This window comes from Bolinopsis microptera, chromosome 7, assembly GCF_026151205.1.
Source record: "Bolinopsis microptera isolate Bmic1 chromosome 7, MBARI_Bmic_1.0, whole genome shotgun sequence".
Classification (NCBI taxonomy): domain Eukaryota; kingdom Metazoa; phylum Ctenophora; class Tentaculata; order Lobata; family Bolinopsidae; genus Bolinopsis; species Bolinopsis microptera.
Window position 1 is genome coordinate 4,754,058 of NC_087078.1, and position 15,858 is coordinate 4,769,915.

Sequence of the window (15,858 nt, forward strand, 5' to 3'; positions counted from 1 at the left end):
GTAAAAGAAGTCAAAAGTAAAAAGTACACAAACCACAGTTTCGTATACATACTGTTATTAATATTAAATAGTATACACGATTGTATTGAAGTGCGGTAATTCTAATTACAGGCTGAAATTAGGCTAGGCTTGAAAGCTGATTATTCCGTTTAATTTAGTGCAACAGATCTATCACGTCTCTGACGTATTAGATAAAGCAGGAAACTTATTATTCCGAGGTTGCAATGGAATTATCATCGTCTACTGCTTTTTCAAAAGCAATTCCGGGAGTACTCTCCGATCCCCACAATACCCCACAATGCCACACAATAGCCCACAATAGCCCACAATAGCCCACAATAGTGACAATACCCCAAAATAACCCAAAATACCCCAAAATACCCCACAATACCCAACAATACCCCACAATACCCCACAATACCCCACAATGCCCCACAATGCCCCATAATAGCTGGTATCTCAGTAATGATAAGCTAAGGCAGATAATATTCTACTTTGGTACTTGAGAATACTGTGACTAGTTTATCAACGGCTGGGCGAATTAAAGATTTGTCCGGGTGGTTGAGTGACAATATTCCTATAGTGTCTATATACAGTGTCTATATATAGACACGAACATTTTTAGGCCGGAAAAATTTAGGCTGGCCATTTTTTTCCGGAAAAATGACAGCCTTTTATTTATTATACTTTTATACTGTTACCCTTACAATCAGTATATATTTTTTCGATTATGTCGTTAGTGACCTTATTTGTCATGTGTAACTGTAAGTAGTGGCGTAACGTTGCCTGTTGCCCCCCCCCCCCCGCTGAAAAAGCGCCCCCTGTTGGCGCCCCTCCCCTTTTGGCGACCCTCCCTAAAATTGAACAAATTAGATGATTTTAGAGGATACGCCGGTAAAATCTCTAAAAAGTGTGTTTCTAGATCAAACCGCGCAGTTTTGCTAGTACCGTAGTTAAGTTTTTCGAAATTGTTTCACATTCAAACGACGATTCGGCGCCCCTTAAGATTTTAAAATTTTTTCGCTATACTTATTATTAAAGGCTGATACTAAACTCGGGGTGGGTGGACAGTAAACTAGGGGGTGTGAAGAGTAAACTAGGGAGGTGGGTGGAGAGCAAACTAGGGGGTGTGGAGAGTAAACTAGGGAGGTGGGTGGAGAGCAAACTAGGGGGTGGATGGAGAGTAAACTAGGGAGGTGGGTGGAGAGCAAACTAGGGGGTGTGGAGAGTAAACTAGGGAGGTGGGTGGAGAGCAAACTAGGGGGTGTGAAGAGTAAACTAGGGAGGTGGGTGGAGAGCAAACTAGGGGGTGGGTGGAGAGTAAACTAGGGGGTGGGTGGAAAGAAAAATATAGGGGTGGGTGAACAGGGGGGTGGGTGAACAGTAAACTATAACTGTATAAGGGGATTTGGATAGTCTACCTTACTCACCAGGAAATTTGCATTCAAAAAGGTATAAAGTAAACCACTGATTGTTCTAGTTGCTGAAGCGAGAACACAATTGTGTATAGCTAATCGTGCTTTGTCGAGTGAGAGCGTGTGTAATTTGTCAGTAATCACCATAATGTCCCTAGTCTCTGTTCTAGACCTGAACCCAGCCTGATTATCTACACAGGCCCAGCAACACTATCTACACAGTTTCCTTTGTTTGCAAGATCTAAGGATCTTCTTGTTCAATGGTTATTCATCATACTTATAACTTTATAATAGTCGGCCAGAGTTCAGGAGTTCCGTAAGTTTTAATCCGTATTATGAACATTGGGCCACGATAGTGTATAATATTATATGCTACCTCTCACTACCTTATATATTTTATACTTATAATGTAAGTTGTAACCCGTGCCTATAATACGGCCGGGTCTTCACTATCGCAGTTGAAATGCAAAAGTATAAACCCGCCTATTATATTCGAAAACACGCATTATATTGTCGTATGGAAGTATCATGAACTCTCTCTATAGTCTAAACAGACCGCAACAAGCGTATAGTATTACATGACAGTGAAACACACACACACACACACACACACACACACACACACACACACACACACACACACACACACACACACACACACACACACACACACACACACACACACACATACACACAAACACACACACACACACACACACACACACACACACACACACACAGATTTATTGGGATTATTAGTATTGATATATTGTGAGGTAATAAAGTAATAAGTGCGCGGGATCAAAAAAGAAGAAGAAACATTTTACGGTCGCTACAATTCTACTACTAGTACTACTACAACTACTACAACTACTACAACTACTACAACTACTACAACTACTACAACTACTACAACTACTACAACTACTACAACTACTACAACTACTACAACTACTACAACTACTACAACTACTACAACTACTACAACTACTACAACTACTACAACTACTACAACTACTACAACTACTACAACTACTACAACTACTACAACTACTACAACTACTACAACTACTACAACTACTACAACTACTACAACTACTACAACTACTACAACTACTACAACTACTACAACTACTACAACTACTACAACTACTACAACTACTACAACTACTACAACTACTACAACTACTACAACTACTACAACTACTACAACTACTACAACTACTACAACTACTACAACTACTACAACTACTACAACTACTACAACTACTACAACTACTACAACTACTACAACTACTACAACTACTACAACTACTACAACTACTACAACTACTACAACTACTACAACTACTACAACTACTACAACTACTACAACTACTACAACTACTACAACTACTACAACTACTACAACTACTACAACTACTACAACTACTACAACTACTACAACTACTACAACTACTACAACTACTACAACTACTACAACTACTACAACTACTACAACTACTACAACTACTACAACTACTACAACTACTACAACTACTACAACTACTACAACTACTACAACTACTACAACTACTACAACTACTACAACTACTACAACTACTACAACTACTACAACTACTACAACTACTACAACTACTACAACTACTACAACTACTACAACTACTACAACTACTACAACTACTACAACTACTACAACTACTACAACTACTACAACTACTACAACTACTACAACTACTACAACTACTACAACTACTACAACTACTACAACTACTACAACTACTACAACTACTACAACTACTACAACTACTACAACTACTACAACTACTACAACTACTACAACTACTACAACTACTACAACTACTACAACTACTACAACTACTACAACTACTACAACTACTACAACTACTACAACTACTACAACTACTACAACTACTACAACTACTACAACTACTACAACTACTACAACTACTACAACTACTACAACTACTACAACTACTACAACTACTACAACTACTACAACTACTACAACTACTACAACTACTACAACTACTACAACTACTACAACTACTACAACTACTACAACTACTACAACTACTACAACTACTACAACTACTACAACTACTACAACTACTACAACTACTACAACTACTACAACTACTACAACTACTACAACTACTACAACTACTACAACTACTACAACTACTACAACTACTACAACTACTACAACTACTACAACTACTACAACTACTACAACTACTACAACTACTACAACTACTACAACTACTACAACTACTACAACTACTACAACTACTACAACTACTACAACTACTACAACTACTACAACTACTACAACTACTACAACTACTACTACTAAGCATTAATACGAACTAATACTATTACTAAGTACTAAGTCATGTTGACGGTCCCAAGCCCGTGTAAAGAGGGAGGGCCAGGGTTGTCTCCAGTGCAATGCAGTGGATCGGGTGCAATGGGTCAGCTGCTCGTTCACCTTCAATTCCTTGCTACAGAATTATCAAACTCTCTGTGAGGCCAGCAACTGGGCAAAGCCCCCAGTGGCTTGATGAGAAGAGGGGTAACTCGTTATGATCGAGAGGATTCTGTCAACTTTACAGTACGTCAGTTAGCACTGAACCGAGTGGAATGTAGAAACCTGTTACGTCGTACTAGAGATGTGTGTGATTCAGGCCACTCCAATAGGAAAGGAGAGCGGAGACCTCTTCATGCAGCATGCATATTTAATGGATGGTTTACTAGTTACTACACTATAAGCTGGTATCTACACCGGGACTCTTCTAATTCATACAGGGAGCAGCAGAATTATACCTGTATAGTTAGACTTCTCATACATAATACAGAACAGACTAGGGGTGGTATTGTATGGTGTGGGGGAGGGGGTAGCAGAGTGTAGTTCAAGTACTTTAGTAGCAGCGTGTACTTCAGGTACTCTAGTAGCAGTTGAAATTACCAATTCCAATCACCAGATCCCAATGCGTAAGTGCTCCATAGCTGATAGCGGCACAGCTTCTCACATAAAAGGTAAAAGCCAGCCGACTATCTATATTGTATGCAACTGGAAAGTGTAGCACGATTTACCTGCAGGTAATTTCATTGGCAGAACGCAGTTATATGTTGTACAGGCGAGGTTAATGAGATTAGGTAGTATTGTGAGCTGTAGCTTTGTGGGCCACGGGGCAATCAGGCGATTACAGCAACATCCTGACAGCAAACTTAGCCCCTCTTCCAGTAATTTGTCTATTAGACGCTAATTGATCGAGATCTGTTCTAATTTCAGGTTTCTTCGCCGAGTAGTAATAATTCCTAATGATTGTGATTCACGGTGTTGTTTTCAACGAGAATAGAAACTTGGAGACTTGGAGACTTGGAAACCTGGAAACTTGGAAACTTGGAAACTTGGAAACTTGGAAACTTGGAAACATGAATACTTGGATACTTGGAGACTTGGAAACTTGGAAACTTGGAAACTTGGAGACATGAATACTTGGATACTTGGAGACTTGGAAACTTTGAAACTTGGAAACTTTGAGACTTGGAGACTTGGAAACTTGGAAACTTGGAAACTTGAAGACTTGGATACTTGGAGACTTGGGGACATGAATATTTGGATAAGACACCCTCCAAATTTTAAATGGCAGGGTACCCGTGATCGCGGGTCGAACTGTTAAATAATATACATTATTGAGTACCTACGCAGAATGCAAGACCTTTTTAAGAAACTTATATTATGCGTACTAAAATTGCTGAAAAGGGCAAGACTCTTACAAAGTTACAGCAACGTTGCCAACTGGATTCGAATCAAAATAAGTTTACTTTATCTGAAATAAATATTATCATGTATCAGAGGTACAACTACAAGAACTTAATTGAAAGTCAACTTCATTAGCGCGCGAGGACTTCCATTTAGAAATTTAAATTGTAATGAAGCTAATTTAGAAAATATTTAATATCGTTTTGATTATTGTATTTATGTATTGTATTGCAGTATTGGTCAGTATTGATGTAATATGTATTATATATATTTCGAAAATTTTATTGAGTACGCTTATATGGCATGGTATGACTATGACTATGACTATGAGTATGAGCCTGAGGTCAAAAACAAATATGCTTCTACATATTTGTATATTGCAAATATTATTATTTGGAGTCGGCCCCCGCTCTTTGCGCGGGACTTTCCAGAGCGTGCTAAATCACTCTACAGTCGATCTTCGGATCGTTCTAAAAGGGCCCCCAACAGTTTAAACCAACTTCAATCGATGTATTTCGGACGCTGTTTCCGAATCACCCCCCCATGACATAGGGTTAAAATGCTCCCCTAGCTGTCGAGATATTGGCGAAAAACTGTCTCGATTACGTGATATGACCGTATAAGGAAGTTAGTCTAATTTCTCGTTAGGGTTAGAGTTTCAGCATATGCTTTTGTTAAGGATTGGGTTAAGGTTAGCCTTAGGGTTGGGATCAGATTAAAGGGTTAGGGTTTCGAATAGTCGTTCAGGACCAGCTAGAGAACGGGTTGAAAAAGTCACGTGACAGTCGAGTGTAGAGTGATTAATCATCATCCGGACTTTCCCTTTTTCATAGTTGATCTACAAGACTAGCTTAAGCCAGGTAACTAAATTCTACAAGTTATACTAAATTGCGTAATCATAGCCCGTTAATGATGTAACCTTTAATTTCTCCATAGCTTCACTTAAAATTAAACAATTACTGATAGCACCATTAGCTAAAGCCAAAGGGTAAAACTAAAAGCTAAGATGAGAAGTACGTACCTACCTGGCTTAAAGTACGTACGGTACGAGGTTTTTATTAGTACGTACCTAAGTCTACCACTACTTGTGGCCACAAGTACGAAATTTGTTTGAAAAAATGGTCTCCGCTCCATCTTTTTGTTCCCTCGAGTATTTTTATTGCGTCGATTGAACGTTAAATTGACCGGGATATATTTAATAATTGATATTACATTTTGCTACCGAATCAAACGTATTTTCGTAAAAAGTACCTACAATTTGAGAAAAAAGCGCCCCACTTCTAATTGGTTTCAGTTACTTTGAAATAATTGTTATAGACATACTCATAGTCGCGTTGTAATATTTATTATTTCTAAAATTTTTGACCGCGCACAAAAAGGAGTTTACAACGTGTATCAAAGGCGACTCAATATGCATTTGCCGTTTGATAATATGTCCTTCAAGACACACGTCAATTATTAGCGCTCAAAGCGAACGACTTTTCGGGGATATTACGTCCTGAGAACATTATAATACACATTTCTTTTTGTCCTCAGAGTGGAACTCCTGCTAGCTACACTCAAGGACTGAGGACTCCCTAAGTATATACCATAATTATATTTATAAACATAAATAACAATCAATTTCAACGCAAAAAATATCGGGAGTCTTGAAGCTGTCGCTACCTGGTAGCGGTTCAGGTCTCATGGTGCTTAGACTTAGAGTTAGACTTAGAGCAAACTCTTTTCCCTTGTATAAACCTCCGCGAGCGCCAGGCAGGGACTTTATTCCGAGCGAGGCCCTGGCCTGGCGAAGTTTTTTTGTGGGGATACAAGCCTAAGTTGGATTTCCAGTGCATGGCAGGGCTTGACGGATGTTACTCGTATAAATTTCTTCGAAGTAGCGCGCGCCGCTTTCTTCTCGAAATTATAGCACTTGCCCAATACAAGGCAAGTGCTACAAGTACAAAGTAGCGTGCGCCGGGCTAGTCCATTTACAATGGACAATTGCAGGGCCATGGCATGGTGAGAGTTCCTGGGGAAGGTTGCTGGGGAGGTTATCCAAATAGGTTGTCCTTTATCAATCATCTGTTCCACAAATTTGAAAATGTGGTTAAGTCTACTATTGAGTTCCTCCATTGTAATAATTATAAGGAGATTGTTGGAGGACTTCGCCGCTTCGACGCGCCGCGCGAACTAGCATTCTTGCTTCGCATCGATGATCGAAGCAACGTCGACGAAGCAACGTCGACGAAGCAACGTCGACGAAGCAACGTCGACGAAGCAACGTCGACGAAGCAACGTCGACGAAGCAACGTCGACGAAGCAACGTCGACGAAGCAACGTCGACGAAGCAACGTCGACGATCGTTGCTCTGCTTCGCAGAGCAACGATCTCGACGGATTGACATCGTCAATCAAGGAGATTGATACACGTGTAGCAGTATATTAATATAAGGAGAGGTTTGCCGAAAATCCTCATCCTCATCCTGAGCGTCATGTGCTGAATATATGCTAAAAGTGCTGGGATGTTTCAGCTTCTCAGCAGTGTCACAATCTTGCGTCTCGAAGTTGACGTTATTCGCCACGTGCTGATAATATGCTAGTGGCCTGTGGCCTGTCAGCCCGCTAGCATATTCGCAATACACATATAATTATAACCAGAGGAGTTTATAACGGGTAAAAAATCAATAAATTGAATCTACCCCAGTGTTTTAGAGAGTTTTCCAATAACAATCTTATTGTGAAACGCAGTGCTGTTCAGCGTTTCATCTTATTGTTAATACATATAATTGTTAATACATCCAAACTTTAAGCTTTTAAGTTTGCCATTTCCAAACCTTGAGCTGCTCTAACAGTGTGTCACCATGGCTAACAGTTTCAATATGAAATAGTTTAATCTTCCATCTTCATTAAGGGTATTAAACCACCACCTGTTGAACACACTTCTCGCACAGTAGGGGATCAAGTCAAGTGCTTGTGATACGATTAATATCACAACCAGTCAACCAATAGCTTGTTACTTAGAAGGGCACGTGGCTAGAGCCAGCCAAACACAGCTCTTCAAGACGATCATATGGTGGGTTTATAAGACATGGTGTGTTAGTTAGGAAACATGTATTCTTCTTATCAGGTTCAGACACATTTGTAGTGGTTGCGATCGCTTACTCTTCTTATCAGGTTCAGACACATTTGTAGTGGTTGCGATCGCTTACTCTTCTTATCAGGTTAAGAAAACTTTCATTTTCCTTTTACTAAAATCCATATTTCATATCAACCAGTTGTTTTCCTATAACTAAAATCTATACATTTACCTAACTCAGAGAATGCAAGGCCGTGACCCATCTCAGCTAGAAAGCACAACGCAAACCTCACATGACATCACTCAAGCCTCGCGTGACGTCACACAGCCCTCGCGTGACGTCACACAAATGACGTCACTAAAACAGAAGTCAGTTCAGATCACTAACCGGAGGTTATCTGCTTCTACATATCAGGGCTCAACTACTTCAGAGGAAACTCATGTACAATCACAGGTTTGCTTGTGTGGCGATAGTAGTAAGTACTTAAGTAGGTACCTGAGTAAGTACCTGAGTAAATACCTGAGTGAGTACCTGAGTAAGTACCTGAGTAAGTACCTGAGTGAGTACCTGAGTAAGTACCTGAGTAAGTACCTGAGTAAGTACCTGAGTAAGTACCTGAGTTAGTACTTGAGTAAGTACTTGAGTAAGTACTTGAGTAAGTACTTGAGTAAGTACTTGAGTAAGTACCTGAGTAAGTACCCGAGTAAGTACCTGAGTAAGTACCTGAGTAAGTACCTGAGTATGCGGGGGGAGGAGGCTACTTCCCCGCTTTACCTGGATACCTAGGAAGACAAGGCCCCAAGGAAAATAAAAGCTTAAGTTATCACAGAAAATCTAACATAGATAATTTTCAGCTGGCCTATGAAAACACGTACCAACTAGAACCATATCCACACCAGCTGTTCTCCGTGAAACGTATTCAGGACATCATCAAAGCAGTTTTCATTCAAAAGTTAGAAAACGTCAAGTAAGTTACTGCAATAACTATAAGTACATAACCTAACTTGCAGAAGGTACGAGTCTAAATTTCACCACCTTTGTTATATTATTAACATATATAATATGTAGCTTCCCTAAATATGATACATCGGCCTAATCCCTGGATATTGTGTTTGTCGCTGTTGTACAGTACCTTGCATATGCATGACAGTAAGTAGTTATAAACAGTTGTTATAAACATTGTACAGCAGGAGTGTAGGAATGATTTTCTTCATGGAATCATGGGGGGCCAAATTCTAAATATTTTTTGTCTGAATTTCGAAACATTTTCAGGTAAGGACAAATAACACGGGAGGACTATAGTGCAAAGAAACTGCTGCTCACAGTAGCAATAACAGTGTTATTGTTATTGTTATTGTTATTGTTATTGTTATTGTTATTGTTATTGTTATTGTTATTGTTATTGTTATTGTTATTGTTATTGTTATTGTTATTGTTATTGTTATTGTTATTGTTATTGTTATTGTTATTGTTATTGTTATTGTTATTGTTATTGTTATTGTTATTGTTATTGTTATTGTTATTGTTATTGTTATTGTTATTGTTATTGTTATTGTTATTGTTATTGTTATTGTTATTGTTATTGTTATTGTTATTGTTATTGTTATTGTTATTGTTATTGTTATTGTTATTGTTATTGTTATTGTTATTGTTATTGTTATTGTTATTGTTATTGTTATTGTTATTGTTATTGTTATTGTTATTGTTATTGTTATTGTTATTGTTATTGTTATTGTTATTGTTATTGTTATTGTTATTGTTATTGTTATTGTTATTGTTATTGTTATTGTTATTGTTATTGTTATTGTTATTGTTATTGTTATTGTTATTGTTATTGTTATTGTTATTGTTATTGTTATTGTTATTGTTATTGTTATTGTTATTGTTATTGTTATTGTTATTGTTATTGTTATTGTTATAATTGTTATTGCTATTTTATCCCGCAGATACACATCCGATAGTTTTAGACTGATGTCTATCCAGCTGAGTGAACAGATCAAGACACAAGTAAAACAGGAGCTGTCATTCAACAACAGGTGCGATCTGAACTAAATATTTTACGCAATTTTTCCGCCAGTATTGTGATGATAAGTGACTATTTCAGTACATTAAGCTGTTACTTGAAAAAAAAAACCACTTTGGCCGCAGTGACGATTTCGAGGTAAACCCTGGTTCATGCTTCGTTAACAAGTCATAAAAATTAAAAGTGTGCATAAAATATAAAAGTGTGCATTTTGTGATTGTGTCTTTATCGCAGGTACAAGATAGTGGTCATGGTTACCATGGCACCGAAACAGTCACAAGCCATCCAGATAGCATCAAGGTGCATGTGGTACACGCCCACTGACAAGTTCGCGTCTTGGGAATTTACCGCAGACACTTTCTTCGCTGTGGGAGTCGTGTTCGGATTGTATTACGAGTAAAAATAAATTAAACTTCAGTGATCAATTGGGAAGCTTTCAGACATGGGCGCCGCCGTAAACGCATAGGCGGGCGGCGGCGTGAAGCCATAATTTGGTCAGCGGCGGCGGCGTTTGACCGGCGTGGAAAATTTTACCCGAACCATTGCTCAATTTTGTTCATGGAAATTTTGAGCGTAAGGACGAGGACTGACGTTCAAATTAGTTCACTACTTTAGTAGGCTAACTAATATTAAATATGTTGTTCAGTTCAACATTTATGATATCCATTTTTCAACCAGTAATTACTGTTAAAAAGACTCAGCATTCAGCTATGTGAAATTTACAGCTTATTGACCACAGGGTATTTGAATTGATGTTAAAATGTGTAACCGCGTCAGTCGTGGTTGCCATCACTTGATAGGTATTGACTGCTGATCGTAGTCGAGTTGTTTAACTTAAAACAAATCACATATAATTCGGCACAATCCACGTCCAAACTGTTGAAAACGCAAATTGCCTCAGCTCTTGTCAAAGTAATTAAATTTGCAAGTGATGCGCAGAAAATGCGCACGTTTAAATGCTGGCAAATAAGATGCTTATATCCTAAAATACCAGAAATGCGGATAAATTTTGACGGCAGTGTGCGCAAATCATTTTAATGAGGCGCAGCGTGTAGTTGTACTTGTATAGTAGCTAAGATCCCTTCTGCACGACGTAACCTTACTGGGCCGCGCTCAGCCTGTCATTCCGCCAAATCTTTATTATGTTAATGAACATAATAGCCTGGGGTCCTCAGGTAAGACGTAACCTAACTCCAAAATACTATTATTTTTTCGACATTCATGTACCTAATTATTGTTTTATCCTTCACAGTTTCAGCTCAGCAACAACAAGTTCCAATTAGGGGCCATCTACTTAGGACGTCCACCAAAATCGCAAATTTTCAGACCACCCCCCTCCCTCTGTCCGGGTGTGTCCGAATTTTCGAAACCACCTCTCTCTCATCTTAGGAAAAGGAAAACAAAAAATCTTGTTCAACACCTAAAATTTTCAGGATACGCTCACAACTTCTTTAAAATATTTTTAATAATTGCAGTTGGTAAAAACCAGATTTCTAAAATTGTCTGGAGACCTTTTGGCCGTTATAATAAGCCCCCGGCCCTCCGACCACACTTTTTCTATTGGTGCAGCATATTATGTGGCAGGTGTGTTAAAGCATAAAGCATGCATGCTTTATGCTTCATGAAAGAGCGCTCTGGTTAGTTTAGCAAGGATTGGGTATTCGGACAGCGTTATTTTAGTTAAAATGAAATTATCAGCTTTTTTTTCGAAACTCAATTAGCTGAAAAATTTGAAAACGGCGCGCCGTTCAAAATTTCAAGGTGGCGGCGGCGTGAGTTATTTCATGGCGGCGTCGTATGACCGGCGGCGCCTATGTCTGGTTCTGCCACCTGTAACCTGCTAAATTTAACCAAAGTTCTGAATGTTTGCGGAGTTATCCGACCAAATTCTGAATGTTTACGAAGTATATCCGACCAAGTTCTGAATGTTTTTGGTAGAAAGCTAATAATAAAATTGATAATAAAGTATTATTACCCGAGTAATAATACTCGGGTAATAACATTACCAAAAAGAGTTTGGTAAGATATTTCTTATCCAAATATAATCCATTTTTCACATTACAGAAATACCGCCGATCCAGGTGGCTAATCATCTAAAAATGGCTGTTTTGTATTGACCTTATAGGTGATCAATAAATACAAATAGACAACGCTTCCAAACATCTTACATAAACTAGTTTTTGTTCTTTTCGTCATATCAAAATTGTGGGAATCCGTCTCCCCCTCCGGGCATGTTTAAAACATTTGTCCAAGGTTCTGTCTCTTTGTGTCGAGACGGTGGTGAGCTGAAAGAGATAAGGTTCAACCTTGGTTCGCTTCATTATATATAATATAACACCAGAATGTGTGTGTGTGTGTCTGTCTGTCTGTCTGTCTGTCCGTGTGTAATTTCCGGTCGGTTATACAAAAAAAACGGTAAGAGTTACGGGACTGATTTTTTCGGTATAGTGTCGACAAAACTCTGATGAAGCCCATAGGAAATTTTTTTTTAAATCGGCCGATGGTAAGTGGTTTAATTGATGGTTTTGTACCACAAATGTTACATAAAATTGCGTGAGCAGAACGGCAAGAGTTACGGGGCTTGCTCTCTCTCTCATTACTGTGTAATATGTTTTAGCTGCATTTAAGTAGCGTCATAATTGGATTAGCCTGGAAGATTCGCTGTAATGTTATACCTTAAGCTTATTAGGGGAGGGGGGACTGTTAGTGTTTGGGGTCTGTTTGGACTGCAGAGAGAGAGAGAGAGAGAGAGAGAGAGAGTTCATACGACAATGTTATGCGTGTTTTCAAATATAATATGCGGGTGTGGTGCGGAGTTAACAAGGGTTAATTTCTATAACGATTTAAATAAAAATAGAAAGCGATTCAAGACGGGAGTGATGAGGTGTAATACTCGGTGTTCAGACCTTATGATCATGGAGTGTGGTGCCTCATGGCTAATAATGACTTAATTATCCACAAGAAATAACTGATTATGAGATTATTGTTTAAGAAACTATTGGGTCACCTAATGCGGGTTTTGACTCAGCGGGTAATTACTCCTACCCTTTTTAACTGCGGCAGTGAAATCCCGGCCGTAGGCCGGGTTACACTAGTATATAATATAGAGAATCCAGTGAGTTATACCATTGGCCACTTAGACTTGATGATAGAAATTTGTCAAGGATCTTTAGGGGAGGCATATTATCTGTCCTGTTACCAATGGCACACAGCATCGATCCTTTTTGTGGTGTATCTTTATTTTTAGTGTGCAATACTGTAATACATCAATAAATCATCCTATGGTTCGTATATGATACTATTGATGTGATATTTGGTATGATTACTATATGATATAATTAAATGATATTTTCTGAATAGATATGTTTTTTGAGATGATTTAGTTGTTAATTGTTACTGAATATTTTCACCTCACCCTTTAGAACTGCTCTGACATGGTTAGTACCTGACATTCATGTGTTAGTTGTTAATCATATGGGCGGTATACAAGCACATTATTTCATTTCATTTTAACATTGTGTTTCATTGAGTTTCATTGAGTTTCATTGTGGTTCATTATGTTTCATTGTGATTTATTGTGTTTCAATGACGATAACATAATGTACGATTATGACAGGCAATTTGCGTGCCTGTCTCATTTTCATCGAAAGCATTTTAATGCTTGCTAGTTGCTATAGTGATCTCGCAATGTCATGCTGCTAGCAAAATTATTATATTTAGTCAGTAATCAGGTTATTGGTAGAGTGTAGTCAGGGTATAGTGGTAGTGTGTAGTTAGAGTAGTGGTAGTGTGTAGTCAGGGTAGTGGTAATGTGTAGTCAGGGTAGTGGTAGTGTGTAGTTAGAGTAGTGGTAGTGTGTAGTCAGAGTAGTGGTTACCTGAGGACCCCAGGCTATTATGTTCATTAACATAGAATAGAGATTAGGCGGAATGACAGGCTGAGCGCGGCCCAGTAAGAGTATAGTGGTAGTGTGTAGTCAGGGTAGTGGTAGTGTGTAGTCAGGGTAGTGGTAGTGTGTAGTCAGGGTAGTGGTAGTGTGTAGTCAGGGTAGTGGTAGTTTGTAGTCAGGGTAGTGGTAGTGTGTAGTCAGAGTAGTGGTAGTGTGTAGTCAGGGCCGTGGTAGTGTGTAGTCAGGGTAGTGGTAATGTGTAGTCAGGGTAGTGGTAGTGTGTAATCAGGGTAGTGGTAGTGTGTAGTCAGGGTAGTGGTAATGTGTAGTCAGGGTAGTGGTAGTGTGTAGTCAGGGTAGTGGTAATGTGTAGTCAGGGTAGTGGTAGTGTGTAGTCAGGGTAGTGGTAGTGTGTAGTCAGGGTAGTGGTAGTGTGTAGTCAGGGTAGTGGTAGTGTGTAGTCAGGGCAGTGGTAGTGTGTAGTCAGGGTAGTGGTAATGTGTAGTCAGGGTAGTGGTTCTGTGTAATCAGGGCAGTGGTAGTGTGTAGTCAGGGCAGTGTGTTAATGACGATGAGTGTAGTTATCTCTTCATCAGGTGATCTTATTACAATTTTATAAGAGCTGCTAATCTTGTTACCAACACAACACGTATATATATACATATCACCGGAGACTCGCGGGCGGAACAAAATATTGCACGCGCAAGCGCGTGCAATATTTCATATGTCCCCGAGGGCGCTAGCCCGAGGAGGACATATTTTCGTATAGCACGGAGGGCCCATCGGGCCCGAGTGCTATACGATTTTTCCGCCCGCGGGTCGAGGTGATGTGGATTATATCCACCAGCGGGCGTATTACAGTTCATATATAATTTTATAAATAAACAATGGAGCTTGTATAAAAGCCAACTCTAGAAAAGGTCGCCACTAATTGTTGTAACCATGGTAACACGTCACGTGTTCAATGTAAGCCAATCATAAAGGGCTGTGTCGTATATAGGGGCTGGAGATGCACTGCATTCCTGGGCCGTGGGAATAATGAATGTAATGTCAGTGACGATGAATATCAATAATATAGGGGGATTATAGTGCTGATGTGTATTATGTAGTGTGTTATAATAACTTTGATATAAATCAAAGTATCATGTCATCTGCTCACGAGCTGCATGAGCAGCCCTACCGGACACAAAAATAAAATGTATATATAGTCAGTGTAATAAGGAATTTCACATGGAGACGATACAGAAACTGAAAATATTTTGGAGAACTCCGGGCTATATTGCTACTGGTCAAATTTAATGTCACTTGTTAGCGGGCTATATCATGAGCGGGCTGTAGAGATATCGGGCCCTTTGACAGCGGGCTGGTGAGAGCCCGCTATGCGAAAAAGCGCACGCTGGTGGATATATTGCTATACTGTGCACGCCATTCATTTGTCATCCTTTATAGTAATAATGTGTTTATTGTACATCGCGTATAGTCTTAGAGTTGTATGAATGTATATTGTATATTGCATAGTTTCACAGTAATGTGTTAATGTATATTGTATGTTGTATAGTCTCACAGCTGCAGTGCGATTTTTTTGAAACTTCACTTAACCATGTTACTGTTCACTTTATAGTGTGTCTTGACAGTTAACATTTTAGTGTCTTGACAGTTAACATTTTAGTGTCTTGACAG

General features: G+C 39.0%; 2 protein-coding genes across 6 annotated transcripts in view; one reads left to right on the forward strand and one right to left on the reverse strand.

Annotated features, from left to right (window-relative positions):
• Positions 1 to 15,858, reverse strand: part of LOC134817931 (annexin A11-like) — a 114,136-nt gene that overhangs the window by 23,882 nt on the left and 74,396 nt on the right. The window lies entirely within an intron of this gene.
• Positions 8,615 to 10,689, forward strand: LOC134818181 (dynein light chain Tctex-type protein 2B-like). The gene is made up of 4 exons (XM_063827620.1): positions 8,615 to 8,707; positions 9,121 to 9,233; positions 10,213 to 10,302; positions 10,524 to 10,689. Exons 1-4 carry the CDS (start codon positions 8,615 to 8,617, stop codon positions 10,687 to 10,689), a joined length of 462 nt encoding a protein of 153 aa, XP_063683690.1.